This window comes from Lucilia cuprina, chromosome 4, assembly GCF_022045245.1.
Source record: "Lucilia cuprina isolate Lc7/37 chromosome 4, ASM2204524v1, whole genome shotgun sequence".
Classification (NCBI taxonomy): Eukaryota; Metazoa; Arthropoda; class Insecta; order Diptera; family Calliphoridae; genus Lucilia; species Lucilia cuprina.
In genome coordinates this window covers 73,783,877-73,800,861 of record NC_060952.1, presented here as the reverse complement: position 1 = coordinate 73,800,861, position 16,985 = coordinate 73,783,877, and the positions used below count along the sequence as shown (strand labels likewise).

The 16,985-nt window shown below is 32.5% G+C and overlaps 1 protein-coding gene across 2 annotated transcripts in view; it reads left to right on the top strand.

Annotated features, from left to right (window-relative positions):
- Positions 1-16,985, top strand: part of LOC111682444 (45 kDa calcium-binding protein) — a 50,697-nt gene that overhangs the window by 21,342 nt on the left and 12,370 nt on the right. For both annotated transcript variants that reach the window (XM_046949163.1, XM_046949162.1), the window contains 2 exons: positions 5,717-5,979; positions 12,518-13,343. In XM_046949163.1, coding sequence (XP_046805119.1) covers positions 12,823-13,343 — 521 coding nt within the window. In that variant the 5' untranslated portion in view covers positions 5,717-5,979; positions 12,518-12,822. The remainder of the gene's footprint in view (positions 1-5,716; positions 5,980-12,517; positions 13,344-16,985) is intronic.

Genomic DNA, 16,985 nt, shown 5'->3' with positions numbered 1-16,985 from the left:
ACGGTCCATTTTACGTGTACAGCTTTTAGCAGCAATTCTTCTACGAAATGTCGAAAAAGACTCTTACCAATAACTCTACTAAAAGATATTGACTATACATCGCACTCCTTACCAGTCATTATGAAGCATCTTATAAAAGTCACAAATTTCTTACACATCTCCTCCACAGCGCTGTCATCATCAAGTGGTGACGCTCTTAGTCTTATCTATTATAAGGTCAACCAGATAGATAATTGAAACATATCGAAAAGGACTCCTACCAATGACTCTTTTGGTCTCATCAATAGAGAAGGTCAACCAGATCGCTTTTTTTAAGAAAGCTTTAAGTGAATACTTTCCCAGAGGTAAGGTTTACCAAGGTTTAAGCCCACTCGGGACTAGTCGGTAACAAAAGGGTGAATGTAATGGCTTTAAAGGGGAGGAAATTAAACCTGAACTAAAAATATGAGTGAGAGAATCCCATAAGGCCTGTTGCAATAATGAAACAGTGAGTAGAACCACGAAAATGCTATGCGGTGACCCTGATGACAGCAAGACGAAAGATCTCCTCAAAATGAGCAAGTATGAAGTTAGTATGATGGCACGTATTCTGAGTGGACACACAGGATTACGAGCACATCTTTGCAAAATTGGATGTGCGGATTCAGACGTATGTAGAGCATGTGGAGAGGACATTCGTCGAAGTTATGTCCAAGTATCTGTTATTCCGGAAATAACATTCCTGACTAACACTGATTGGAAGATTCTAAGGTATTAGATTCAGGAAACTGAGTTTCTGAGTTTCTATTACGTTCAGGAAACTAAGTTTGTAAACACTGAAAAATAATTCATTCACTTCCTTTTTTCTCATGATAAGGAGCGCACAACAGGCCCGAAATTTCTTCGAATTTTGTGTAGTATACATCCTCCTTTAATACAATTTTTGAAATCTATTTAATTCGATCGGCCATTTGATTTCATCAGCCAAAAGTTCAAAGTTATATTAACTCAGAACTATCTTTGTATAAATAAAATATTAAAGCGTTACAAATGCCAACTAAAACACATAGCACTTTGCCCGCTGTAGCGCTGTAGGGTATAAAAACAATATAAACTACAATGCAATTGTATGGGAAGGCAGTTTTGTGTCAAAACAAAAAGTTTGAGAAAAAAAAAAAACTATATTAAAAATTGCAACATTATTATTTTTTGTTTTACAACTGTAAACAAGATCGGAATTTAAAAAGTTTTTTTTTTTTGGTTTTTCATTTTTGTGCAAAACAAAAACATGTGTATGTATGTATATATGTATGTTGTTGGCAGAAAAGTCTGCCGTGTATGGCAGTGAATGATGGTATATGAGTATTACTCTTGCATCTATGGTTGCATTAAAATGCTCATAGTTGGTTGTCCACATGGATATCAAATTTAGTTTTGATGAAAACTGTTAAAATGAATAATGTATAATGGGCAACAAAAAATAGTTTTCTTGTTTTTTTTTCTCTCTCTCTTTAACAAAAGTAACCCACATTTTCAGTTTAAGGCATAAAATAAAATAGATGTGAGTGTAATTAATATAATGTTAAGGACTGATAGCTTATCTGGAAGTTGGTGTGGTTTGAGTTGAAATTAAATATACATTTTGAACTTATTACGTTAATACTGAGATAATCAGGCATCGACGTCTCGAAATTCCTTTTGAGTTTCCATATTAAGATTTTTATGATATAATACAAATAAATTTCACTTCTATTCCATTTTCTCGACCAGCTCCTGTATGTATGTCAAAATTTAAATGTGCTCTCTTAGTCCTTCAACTTTTTTGTTGTAAATTTTAAATTAAAAAAACTGTTTGTTTTTGTGAATTTAAAATATATACATACATATGTACATACATTATATGTATTACATATATTACATGTATTACATACATATGTATGTTTGAATGTATTTTATTTTCAAGATAAACTTTTAATTGGCATTCGAATGTATTCACATGAATGGTGTCCAAGTTGCTATGGTTGTGCTTGTTTGAAGATACAAAAAATGAACTGATGTTCTGAAATCCCTTGAATTTGTAAAATCTCCTGGGGACAAATACAAATAAAAATGTATACTTTACAAAACGTTGCAAAGAAAAGATACAAATGTATAACAAACTAAATATTATATGTGACAAATTTATATATTTAGATCAAAAGATACAGAACTTTTAAACTAAAATATTGTTTGTTAAAATATTAAGGAGGATGTCGGTAAAGCACTGGTTTCATAATCCTGTTGTAAGGATTTCTACAAACATTCGAGTTACATCAAGTACTAAATTTGAAATAGATATCGCCTCTATCGTCTGCCAAACAGTGACACTTCTTTTAACCAATTGGAAACTTTTTAAGGCTCGTGCCATTCTTTTGTTTACTCTATTTACTCTAATATTGTGACGTACTTTTGTTTTGTTCATAAAAGTTATAAATGTCCGCATTTATAGAAACTTTAGAGGTTACCAGTCAAATGTCTCGCTATATCTTAAGAAGTTTCCCTGCATTTGTTTTAATAATTTTTGAAATGATGAAGACGTAATCAAATGCCGCTGTAATATCATTTAGTAAATTAATACTACACGGCATGGTTAGGACAACTATTCTATGTTTTTTGTAACAATATTTTGTTATCATAACCAAACAATTGTTATTTTTATTGAACTTCATCAATATTTTAGTTACTGAAAACATTTATATGTTTATGACAATTATAAATTTAAGAATGATTCTATGAAAAATAATTATTTTTACAACAACTAAACAATGATAATTATTTCAACGTGTTATATAATTTAGAATCATTTAAACTATCAAATAACCATTAAATGGTAGGATTTTACACGTTTATCCATATAATGTTTAAGATATAAGTAAAATACGTTTACTATTAAAAATATTTTGGTAAACATTTGAATGTCTTCTTCCCTAAAGAACAGTTTATTGTCATAATCTGATATGTGTCTTACAAACTTTGGCATGATCATAATTTTAGTGCAGCTTTGATAGATATGCAAATATTCAAGGTTTTTGTTGTAATAGCAAAAACTATTCAATAATCTAGTTGGAGCTTTCTACATCAATGTCCATTAATATACTACTTCGAATAAAGTGGTCATAAATCCAAAGTTAAGTATTGTTAATTAAGCAGCTATCATGGGGTTCTTGACCACATACTGCACATTCGTTGGAGACGGTACGGCCTATGCGTGACCAGTAGGTATTAAGCCCGTACCTCCATCTCGATCTTATATGTGCCAGAACTGCTCTTGTTCTTAAGCATGACATCCATGCAGTATACTGCGTCCTCAGAATTGATGGCGTCTCTCTAATGTCATTCAAAGGACTGATCTATTTGATCCTGCACATAAGAGTATATGTTCTCCTCGTATCTCCCAGGGACATGTAACCTTGGCGAAAGAATCTTTTTTTGTGTTATTCCGGCAAGAAATGGTGGTAGTGATCAAATGTATCCTCGTCCTTTTCTTGGAATGATTTGACATGGGATCGAAACAGAGAACCACAAATTATTTTACCACAGGAATCGGTAACATGCAGGACAGAGTTTTAGACTTTGTATTGCCCCTAGTTATTGAAGAGTTCACTCGTATGCATGTAGTGAATGATGTTTAAATTCAAATTCGCGGGATAAAATATCGGTTAAAAGACTGATGCACGGTGAAGTCTATAATATAGGGTAAGTTCAGTACTGTTGCCGAAGAAAAGAGAGGAGTGAATGTGGGACTAAAACAGTTGGTGTTAATTGTATATGACACATGATGCATGTAGAGGTAAACAGATCTTGACCGCTTGTGTACTTAGAATGTGTGTGTCCGATGTTGTTCTCTATGGGTGTGTCGAATTAATGTGCTGGATTGAATGGTGACGGATAAAATGTATCTTATGCAAATGTTATGCTATGTACACACGGTTGTTAGAACTTACAACGTCGGCAGTAAAATGTATAGAAAATGTATAATAACAGGTAAACATACAATTTTTTCAGTAATGCTTTTTCTTAAAATTTTTTTTATGCAACGTTATAAGAAAAATGTTAAGTTCAAACGAATTGTAAACATTTTGTGATCATTTTGCTGACAACGTTGTAAGATCTGACAACCATGTATCACGACTTTTACCATTGAAGTTTTTGTTCATGCCCAGTTACACTCTGGGATTATTCTGTTTATATCAGCGTGGTTGCAAACGAAAGTGATTTTTCATCTCGGAAGTTAGATAAAGGGGCAATAATGGAGATTAAATAGATCAAGTATTTGAGCAAAGCCCTTGTATATGGACCTTCAGAACCATGTACAACAATTGCCACTGGCGTGTAAGATACATAAATGAATCGCCTAGTCAGCTCACATAGTAGTTGATACAGGATGTCCGCCGGGAATGTATACTACTGTAATTTACAGCCATTTTGTAAAACGTAAAGTCCTGAAGTAGAATGAAAAAATATTCGATAAACCGATGACTGATTTTGGTTTATCGAATATTTTTCCATTCTACTTCACGACTTCACGTTTTCCAAAATGGCTGTAAATCAATGTAATATACCTTCCCGGCGGACATCCTGTATCAACTACTATGTGAGCTGACTAGGCGATTCATTTATGTATCTTACACTCCAGTGGCAATTGTTGTACATGGGGAAATTGACGATGAAAAAATGAAGTGAAATTTTTGGGAGAAACAACGTGCCAACAAAACTCACTATTTATCGTGTAGTGTATGATTTCAAAGAGGGACCACAATCGATCAACCTCAAATTCGACGCCGTGTTCAGAAGCTTGAACTTCAAAGAACAACTTTTGGTCACAATTCTTTCCATATAAGATTCAGTTGACACAAAAGCTTCTTCCACAAGGCCATTTACACCGCCGTAAATATGCCAATAGGATATTACAGCTCGCCAATGACAACCCCGGTTTTCATGAAAAAATCATAATGAGTGAAGAGGCATTTTTATTTGAATGGATATGTGAATAAACAGAATAGTCGGTTCTAGGGAGTGGAAAACCCTCAAACAAAATATTCGCGATGAAATACCGCGTGATATGTATGAGAATGTAATGAAAAATATGCTCAAAAGGTCTCGCATTTGTGAGGCTAACAGAGGCGGACATTTATCTGATATTGTATTTTTGAGATTTCGTTTCCTTCTGTTTGAAAAATTCTACATAATGACACAATTTATAAACAAAGATATCTGTAGTGCTCTTATAACTTTTCTAAACTTTAGGACACGATAACTTTCATTCTTAGCTTGCATGTGGATTTAAATAAAGCACTTAGAGATTTGATTAAAAACCAAATGGATTGAAAATAACATTTTCACTTAAAATAAGACAATAAATAATATAAAAATTTCAAAATCTTATCAATTTGCACACCTTGATTATCAATCGCCCTAATAAATAACATAAAAACAAATTTGTTTATGTTACAAATTTTTCAACAAAGTAAATTTACAATTTAATTTTCCGTAAATTGTTGTTGAACTTTAGTCTAACATTTTTAGCAAAAACTTATGAAAAAAGTCAAATTGTATTCATGAACATATAAAAAAATATATTTAAATTTCAAACATATGTTAGTTTTAATCCATAAACTATAAATATTGCACTAATTTTCTAAATAATTGGCTCTTATAAATTTATTAAATATTCAATTTATTTTATAATTATTTGCAGTTTGAAAGTAAACACTGTGATATTATGGCATTTAACTAATAAATAAAAAGAAAAGTTCAACTTTTAAAACCACACCAATACTGGCGATTGAACAACAATTAAATTAAATACAACTACCATTTAAAACAAAAACAACAACTACAGCAAAAGCGAGAAGAAAAAAAAACAAAAGTTAATTATCATTAGCATATTTCATTACGACAATAACAAAGAAGAATAAATAGACAAGAGAGAAACGAAAGAGCAACCAACCAAGCCACTGTGTAAGTATGTAACTATATGTTTGTAGGTATTAGTGTAATTTATTAAACTTGATGTAACAACAATTACAATTGATGAAAGTAAAAGTTAAAAAAAAAACACAACAAAGAAAAACAGTGTGAATGACTTTCGATGTTTAGAACGAGTTGATGATGAACACGCTTGAAGAAGAAGAAAAATCAAGCAAAAGCGGCAAAAATAGTAAAAGAAACAAATAAAGACAAAATAATCAAATAAATTGATGCAATCGCCAAGTAATGTCAACAACATTTTCTATTTTTAATGTATGTGTAAAAACTAGTATGACAGTCTGTCTTGCAGTCACAACAAGTCCACAATGACTACAATATACTCAAGTCAGTCATTCGTATAGCTAACAACTACAACAATAGAGATGAAAAAGACGTAATCGAAGACATTTTTTGTTGTTGTTAGTGTTTGTGCTTTTTGTGATTTTTTTTCTAAATTTAAGCCAAATGGCAAAAGTTGTTTGATGTTTAAAATAAATTTATGTTGGACTGGTTTAAATATATATAAGAAGTAGCAATAACAAAACGAATAAGAAGACGTAGAGAAATAACAAAAAGAAAAAAACAAGTAATTTAACTTGTTCAACAACTGGGTTAAACGTGAACAGTAACAAAAGCAACAAAAATAACAACAATACCGCACAAACTGAGAATAAACGTCATTATTATCCAGTTGTAGAGTAAAAATACAACTTTAATCTTTTTTCAGTGTGTCTAAAAAATGGCACAGTGGTTAACATGTACTGAGTGTTTTGAGCCCTTATTTTATTTGATTTCGGAATTAACGATAATGTTTCATAAAAGTCATGATGAAGATGTTCTTGAAACTCTTGGTACTAGGATCTTTATATCATTTCGGCACATTTATCTTTTCTATATTTCGTATGGTGACAATAATCGAACATACTTATGTAAAAGTTATCATACTGGGAATGGAAACTTCTTCATTTCGATGCAAATAAAAGTTTAATATATTGTTTTATTGAAAAGACATAGAAACAGAAAGAGAGCAAGAGCTGGGCAGAAAGTGGACTAGAAGTTTATGTGTAATATATTCTTAAAGGAATGAGTATACGACTGTTGACGGAATCGCCATCAAGTCTAAATATGTCAATCTTGTTTCAGCTGGGAATCGAAACCACGATAACAGACTATACAACACAAATCCACACTAATTCGAGGAATTTTTCCTGACATCGAATTGCGTAGTCTAGTGAATCAGTACTCTTCGTCATCTACTGAGGCCTGACTATAGAAAAGTCTTTCCTTCATCTGCGGAGTTTCGTCAAAAGTCGAAAATAGATCGAGGGGAAATACATTCGGAGTTTGATAAAATATCGTAACTTCGAAGCTCATATGTAGTGGGTAGAACCACGAAAATCCAATGGGGTAACCCTTATGAGAGCAAGGCAAAAAGTCTCCTCAAAATGAGCAAGTCTGCAGTATTCTAAGTGGACACACAGGATTACGAGCTCTTTGCCACTGTCAAGCATTCGTCGAAGTTAGATCCAAGTATCTTGAAAGTGATTTTATTTCGGAAATAACATCTCTGACTAACACTAATTTTAAGATTCTTAGGAATTACATTCAGGAAACTAAGTTTTTTTCTTTCATGATAAGGAGCGCATAACAGCCTCGATAGTGGCCAAGGTATATTTCTTTGGATTTGATGTAGTATACATCCTCCTATCAACCTAACCTTAGCTCATATGTAGATCTCTCATCAAACCGAGGTCTTAAAGTGACAAAGTTCTAATGAAATTGAAAAGGTTTCAAAGCAATTTTTTCAGTTCATTAAAGTTATATAGTTTAGATATTAGCATCTGGACTGGTATATTGACTAGTCTATATACTCAGTTTTAGATTTATGTATTGGAACATCTGTAGACTATTCGACGAACTACTTCATTGACTTGACAATAGCTTAGTATATTAAATGATGTATGCCAGTATTTGTAACTGTTTGTGTTCATTTCCGTGCAGCATGGTCATCCATTAACAGTCCTTTAGCGAATTGGTAATCACCTCCTCGATCTTGGTGTTCGACTCCTTTGGATAGCTTCAAACATCCTTATCAGGCCTCTGGAATCTTTTTAATAAGCACCTTTAAAACTTTAGAAAGGACTGCTGCTCTGTTTTCTTACAAGTACCTGATCTTTTCCTCGCTTTTAAGATTAGAATCCTCAGTGTTACCAGTAGGCTTTATTGATTTTGTGGGTACTGTCGTAAGTATTTTTGTGTCCTTTTCTAAGCTTGTTGTAACAGCCCTTTGAATTGGTTTCTTCCCAGTTAGTTAGTGGCAATCTCCTCGATTTTAGCCATGGAGTCTGCTGTGACAGACATCAAGCTCAGTTTGATTACAATATGAATTTGAATTTCATTTATAAGCTCATTAACCAGTTAACTATTCTCTCTTTTGTCAACAATGAACTTTAAGATAACATGAAAATTCCTCTTTTCGGCAGTCTTAGCTTAGCTCAGACACAGGAGGGATTATGCTTTTCATTAAGTTCTTCAGGGTGCTAGCACATTAGTGAGATTAATATCACTGAACTTGCAGAAGTCTCTCATTTATTCATATGTTTCTTCAATGTGTTTTTATCTTCTGGACCCCATAGTACCCTTGTCTTTGTATCTTCAAATTGATCTTAAATTTGAACAGGATAAACATCCATCATTTATTGAGAGCCTGTAGTTCGTTAAAGAAATTCCACCACCCTTCCATTTTCTTTGAACCATCCTTATGTGCCATTTTCCCCCGGATATCCCTAGGAGAAATGACTTTAGCATTATCCTTATCCCCACATACATATGTATGTGAGATATAAGTGCACAGATTCTTGTTCACTAAAATTTCTTTACATAAATCGGCATAAATTCTATAAATTAAGTAAATCATTGTATTAAATTCCCTAAACTATACATAATCGCGTATTCAACCACTGTTTTAAAAAATGCAAAGATAAAGTTCAAATGCATTGTTTTGCCACTTTTAAACAAAAGTTTTTAAAATATTCCTTTTACTTCTTTACATATTGTGTTGCTTTTTGTGTTTTTTTTCTGCTGTAACTGTTAAATTCAGTTCAAAAATAAAATGTGAGACAGTCAGTTACAACATACCTTCTTACAGACGCAGGCTTAAATTTAACAGAAATACTCGTACAAAACTACTATTTATATTTACCTACTTACTATATACTTACATACATATGTATATATATAAACATACTTACTCCAGTATTAAAAGTCAGTGTAAAAGTTAGTCTTCTTGCTGTCCGGATATGTCCTAAAAGAGGATATGGAATAAATAAACAGAAAAGCTTCAACGGAAAAGAAAAAGGGAGTACAAAATAAGTCTACAAGACGTGTCACAACACAACTACACAGAATACCAACACAAAATAATGACAGCAACAACGACAACAAACAATGAGTGCACAAATGCATGAAAGTAAAGTATTTACGTCAACAATTAACAACAACAACGAGGATGCTGTCAATTAGAGTTGCCAGTGTTTCAAAACCAATTATCCAACTGAAACAATATCGAAAGTCGACAAAATTCTCCGTTAAAAAAAATTGACGAAACAAAAATATTCTCAGTTAAAGATATACAACTTCTGGAAAAACACACAATGATTAAGCATCCGAATGCCCTAATTCGCTTCTAGGGACTACTGATAGGAAATTTAGTCAAATGCTTTTATAAAAAAAATCTAATATTAAATAAAGCTAAAATGGTAACACTGCAATGAAAGACAGCAACAGCGAATAGTGGCATTCATTATCCTTGTCAGGAAGAACAACAAAAGAAGACAACATTGGAATACAAACACGCAAAGTAAAACAGAGAAATGAAACAGCTAAAAGTTTCGTTTGCTACGAATAAATGAAAAGAAAAACAAAAACTGCAAAAAGCTAATTAACAGAAAATTAGTGCATCCGGTTATTCGAATTAGCAGACAAAACTTAATGATTATTTATGATGATGATTATTATTCTTTATTTATTCTGTCATATAAATAAGACATTGTTAAAGGTTTCTGGATCTGTTTCTGAAATAATCCAATTTTTGGTGCTAGTCATGTCGCCATTGTTATTATGGTTGATAATAGCCAACTTAGATTGTTTGAAATTCTTTGTGAAATTAAGATTAATTTTTTAATAAAAAATACAAAAGGTAAATTGTTGAAGATGTTTAGTAGTGTAGTGCGTGCCATACATGCACCAAATTGCGATAGGAACTTCCGAATCATTTATTGGTCCTTACACTTTATATTCAGAACTGAATATTCTCATTTATCATAAGACTTCTTTTATTGCTGGATTGGTCCTATGAGCTTAAATTATCAGACTTTTCTGTAATGCTAGTCATATATGCAACAAATTGTGATAGGACCTTTCCAATCATTCATTGATCCTTACACTTTATATTCAGCACTGGATATTCTCATCGGTCATAAGACATTTTCTAGTTCTGAGTACTAGTCAAAATATGCTTGTCTCGTACTGGCGCTATTAACTTAACCATTTAACCAAGTTTGTATTCCTAATCACATAGCCCTCGCTTAAAGACTCAGGTTTACGCAAATATGATCGCATCGACAGAACATCATCCTACCAAAACTTCTTTGATAGTTTCGATAGAACCATCCCAATCAGAATACCTACAAAAGAATAGGGTCATGCACACCCAAATATTATGGCTACCGACAGAACATCATTCCACCAAAACATGTTTGATAGTTTTTATAGAACCATCCGAATCAGATTACCAATAAAAGATCATCATTCTACCAAAACTTGTTTGATAGTTTCGATAGGACCATCCCAATCAGAATACCTACAAAATAATAGGATCAGACGCACCCAAAACATCATTCTACTAAACTTGTTTGATAGTTTTGATAGAACCATCCGAATCAGATTACCAACAAAAGAAGAGGGTCAGGTACTCCCAAATATGATCGAAACGACAGGGCATCATCCTGCTAAAACTTTTTTGATAGTTTCGATAGGACCATCCGAATCAGATTATCTACAAAAGAAGATGGTTAGGCACCCAAATATTATAGCTACCGACAGAACATCATCCTACCAAAACTTGTTTGATAGGACCATCCGAATCAGATTACCAACAAGAAAAGAGGATCAGATGCACCCAAATTGATCGCAACGACAGGACACCATCTACTAAAATTTATTTGATAATTTCGAGAGGGTCATCCGAATCAAATTACCAATAAAATAAGAGTGTGCTCCCAAATAAAATCGCAACGACAGAACATGCTCCTATCAAAACTAGTGTAATAATTTCGATAGGAACACTTAGCAGTTAACATTAACCTGGTCCAGAAATTTTGCCCTAGATTCACGCCTCAAACGTAATAAGATCGAAATGCATCGTTAATGTATGTACATCAATTCCGAATAAATACACCTAGGCCACTATCAGACCTATTGTGTCCTCCTTTTTATGGGCAATATTTATTGGTAAAAACAAAAGCCTAGTATTCATTGTATGTATTATCGTCCTATGTTTACTTAGTGTCCAGGACATAATTTTTAAATATTTTCCATTCAAGTTCGCTAGGCATGTCATATCTGGAATAAAATCACTCCCAAGATATTTATATATAATTTCGGCAAAAGTTAATTAATGACATAGAAGTCTGAAGTTTTACTGTTCTCTTCACATGCTCTATATTCGTCTAAATTCATACGTCCAATCTTGTCCTGATGTTATGTGTTTCTCTCACCCATATTTCTAAATCTGACAAATGGTTTTTCGTTCGTCAGGTTAACTACCTCGAGCTCTCTTTCGTTGCCGACTACTCCCATGCGACCGGAGCTTTTTTACTTTAAATGAGTAGCTATTTGAAGTAAAACTTACCTCTAGGAAAGTATTGGGTTAAAGCTTTTTATACCCTACACCACTATAGTGGGGATTAATGCTGATGTTTTTAACATACAAAAATATTCGTACTATACCCATCTTAGAGGATACCAATCGGCTTAGAATCATATTCTAAGTCGATTAAGCTATGTCCGTCTGGCTGGTTGTCCATGTAAGCCTTGTGCGCAAGGTACAGGTCGCATTTTACAAGATAATTGGATGAATTATTTCGCCTAGCCCCCCTACAACCGTACATGAACTGTTTTATTGAAAAATCGTAACTTAAGAGCTCTACTAAGTAGTGTCATTTTTTAGGATATACAAAATGATGCATGTAAAGAAAATGGACTTGGCTTTTGATAGAAATTGTTTAATTCATTTTATAAATATACTTACTGGGTATTGAACTTGGCGCATTTTAGATCGTATAAGCTACCCTGCCAAAGATTATTTAACAAGTTCTTTAGACGAAAACAAATCGGTACAATTATTTTTATACCATTGCAAGTGGAAACATTTGGGATCAAATGTCCTTCAAGTTTTCTCGCGAACTTAAATTTTTATAACATTATCGTTTACACAAATTATTCATTTCAACTTCTTTTTCACTTTCAGATTCAAATAATTAGAAACACTAAAAAGTGGCATCAACAGCATCTTAAAAAGCCACACAACGGTTACAAAGTGAACAGTTGCATGACAATAAAACGTACTAAAAAGAACAGGTGTTTAACGGAAAGTTTTGTTAAGAATATAAATCAACAACCGCAACGGCACCAAATTGTGCAGAACCAGACAATAAAGGCAATAAATTCGTATCTTTATGTACGACGTTGTATGACCAAATCCTTATATTCCTGATTAAAAACAAAACACACATTTACGCAGTTACGGCAAATTAAAAGGCTGAAAATTGCAACATGTCATTGTTAAATAAATTAAGTAAGAAATTACGCTGGTTACGGTGGTCTACCGTGTTTGCCATTGTGTTTTATATGTTTTTCATTGGACTGATACTTCACTCGACCACATATAAATTGCAACATTCACTTAAAAATCCCCCAAATACACAACAGCACCAGCAACAACAGAATTTCATGCAACATTATTCCCTAGAATGGAGTGAAAAATGGCGAGCTCAGCATGCAACAGGAAATAAGATTGTGCCAGCATCAGATATAGACACTAAAAAGGCTATGGCATCATCCTCCTCCTCGTCCTCCTCATCATCTACCTCTCACTCGGCATCATCGTTGTCAGCATCATTATCATTAACAGCAGCAGCTGCTGGTGCTTTGGCAGCACCATCCAAATCACTAAAGGTTGATGGTGGCAATGTTGGCAAACAACAAAAGAAAAACTCTGTATCATCACCGGAAACTGTTATTCTGGTTGCTAGTTCCGCCAGTGAGAAACAAATTTTGGAAAAAGCTTTTAAACGGTGAGTTAATTTATACAATATTCTTTTGTATTTGTTTTATGATTTCAAATTTTATGTGAAATTAAGTGTGATGGTGAGTGAGAAATCATTAACTAATGATGATATCATTAAATAATCAAAAGATTTTAGTCGAAGTGTTTATCTGATGATGATTCATTGTAATAGTGAAATGTTTTAATTAGCTGTTTAATCTATAAGTAATATTAAGGTACCACAAAACTTATATTTTAATAGACTTATATTTTTATTAGACAAGGGTCTAATAACCGTTATTAGACAAGGGTAGACATTTTAAGTCCTCGAAGAAGTTTTAGAGTCTGTCTCTTTTTTGATTGATATGTTAAGAATCTGATTAAGTAGCGTATATACTCTTGTACTCTCGTAGAGTAACGTGAATATATATCGATTACTACTAATTTATTTATAATATCATCGATAATGTGACCTCGATTTATCATGCATCTAATCCAGGTTTGGTAGTCAGCGCTACTACCAGGAACAGCTAACTGACTATCTTAACAAATTTGTTTACATTCAGACGATAACTCCAACTACCTTTTTCAGTAGTTGAGATATAAACCTTTACGAAAACTATGAAAAAGAGTTGCTCGTGTTGGCATCCAAGCTGCTTAATTTAAAATGCTAAAAAGTTTGGTGAACAAATAATTCTATTCGTTATATTAGGTTATTGAATATTAGAAATCGGTCGTCATTGGCTGCTATGATAACTGATTAACTGATTCTGAACAATAATTACGTTGTGGACCAAACCGAATAAACACAAAAGGGACGGAATTGAGTACAGAATACTATACTATGGTGACTGGAAACATATTAACCCAAATAAAACCGATTAAATATCAAGAACTGCTAAGGGTCTTATAACGTTTTACAGTACATTTTTAGAGGAAAATATTAATTAGGCGTTAGTTGAAGAACTCGTGCATAATGAGAACGACATTCTTACAAAATTATTAATGTCAAGGTCTTTAAATATTGCAATGACCCAACGAGAGGATAAAAAAGTTCTCTGGATCTGATGCCTTGAAATTGGTCGCTACTTCTGTAGAATCAAGTTACCCTTATTAAGTATTACAGTACATGAATTTGTGATAAATTATGAACGATTTAACAAAGTCGCGCGAGGAACCAGGAAAATCGTAACGATCTCTGAATCATTTCATTTATCATCTATCTATCTATCTATCTATCTATCTATCTATCTATCTATCTATCTATCTATCTATCTATCTATATCTATCTATCTATCTATCTATCTATCTATCTATCTATCTATCTATCTATCTATCTATCTATCTATCTATCTATCTATCTATCTATCTATCTATCTATCTATCTATCTGTCTATCTATCTATCTATCTATCTATCTATCTATCTATCTATCTATCTATATATCTATTTATTTATTTATTTATTTATTTATTTATTTATTTATTTATTTATTTATTTATTTATTTATCTATATATCTATCTATATATCTATATATCTATCTATCTATCTATCTATCTATCTATCTATCTATCTATCTATCTATCTATATATCTATCTATCTATCTATCTATCTATCTATCTATCTATCTATCTATCTATCTATCTATATCTATCTATCTGTCTGTCTGTCTGTCTGTCTGTCTATCTATCTACATATAACGCAATCATAGGGAGTACTTAATTAACTGCCTACATATAAGCGTAAGTAGTAAGTATTTGTCACCCATGCCATTCGCATATATCTTACACTAACTTGTTACTCAAAACTCTGTACAATTTCTAAAGATCTATAGTATTTGCTGAAACATGTGTTTTAAACAAATTTAAACATACCCACCGAATTAAAAAGGCTTCAAACGATTTTGTTAAAAGCATGAGACCACTTAAATAAGTAGATTTATATTAAAGATTTATCAAAAAAAAACTTTTAAGCAATATTTCACAAATTAGCACAAAAAAGACATTTACTTTAACATTCACTGTACTGAGGTTTGGTTGTTACAATGACATGTTTTGAGCAAATAAAAAATATATTTTGTTTACACACAAAACCACTAAACCACACCCTTTTTAAATAAACCAAATAAAATCCGTAATAATAGTGAATCACGGCCAACACTTAACAAAGGACATGCTACAAGAAAACTCCAAATAATATAATTCTTATGTAATATTATCCTATTACAATAATTTACAAAACTTACATACAACGTCATAACTAATAATTTTAATATATGACTTAGAATATAATAACATTAATAATGATATTCATTCCCATTAATCAAATACTTATTTCACGTAAATTATTTAAATGTCAATTGTATTAAAACAATATTTGTTTGTGTTTTCATTAGAAACTTACTTCTTATCATTTATGAATTTATGAATGATTGTAGGGTGTAAATACCTACATTTTACATAAAACCCCAAGATAAACTTTTCCAACATTATTTGAAATTTTGCTTGCGGTTTGCATACATAATGACAACGCATTTTTTTACTGTAACTAGGAGTATTTAAAATAAAATCCTTTACACTCACAACAATATTTTCATTGTTATGACAAAAAAAGGTCACAAAGATATAGGTTTTGCTTAAAGAATTTTAAATAAATATAAAAGCATTTATAAGATAGGCCAAAGTTTATCGTTTGTATCTCATGGATACAATCCTTTATGTAATTGCCTATTTTTATCAGGAGATAGATAGAAAGCTTTTGCATGAATCCTCAATAGATTTCCTCAGCAAATACAAGGCTGAAACTAGAAAGACACACACACATAGAAAAGTTAATGTGAGAGCCGCAGTATATAACTTATAAGCTGAGGTTGCCGACAGTAATAATGAATGTTCGGTGACAGCCGAGAAGACTGTATTTTAACAATAGACACAGTCTATAATATAGTTTCGCCTATAGAACAGACTCTAGTACCGTCTAGACTTTAGTTTCGACTAAAACTATAATGTGGACAACCATTTCATTACATAACATAACAACCAAAACATAACATAAGCTTCCGGGCAGACGTCCGAGCAAGGGTGACATCAGGTGATAAAATTAACTCTAAGATCGTATAGGACTGCAAAAAAGCTTTAACTGAATACTCTCTCAGAGCTAAGATTTACATCATTGGGTACCAGCTCACTCGGGAATAGTCGGCAACAAAAGAGCAAATGTAATTCCTTTAAAGGGAGGCAGTTAACCTAAAAAACGCAAAACCCTTTGAACTAAAAATATGCATGAGAAAATCCCATAAGGCCTCTGGGAATAATGAAACGGTAGGTAGAAAACCACATAGTTCCCATAGGGTACTCCTGATAAGGACAAGACGAAAAATCTCCTCAAAACGAGTCTAAAGTTAGTAGTAGAAAAAACGTATTCTGAGTGGACACACAGGATTACGACCACATCTATTCAAAATTGGAGTTGCGGTTTCAGACAAATGTAGAGCATGTAGAGATGAAAGTGAAAATCTGGAACACTATCTTTACCACTGCCAGCCATTCGTCGAAGTTAGATCCAATTATCTTGAAAGTGATAACATTCCTGATCAACACTGATTGGAAGATTCTTAGGAAATAAGTCCAAAAAATTGAGTTTCTGAACACTAAATAAAAGTTCATTCAC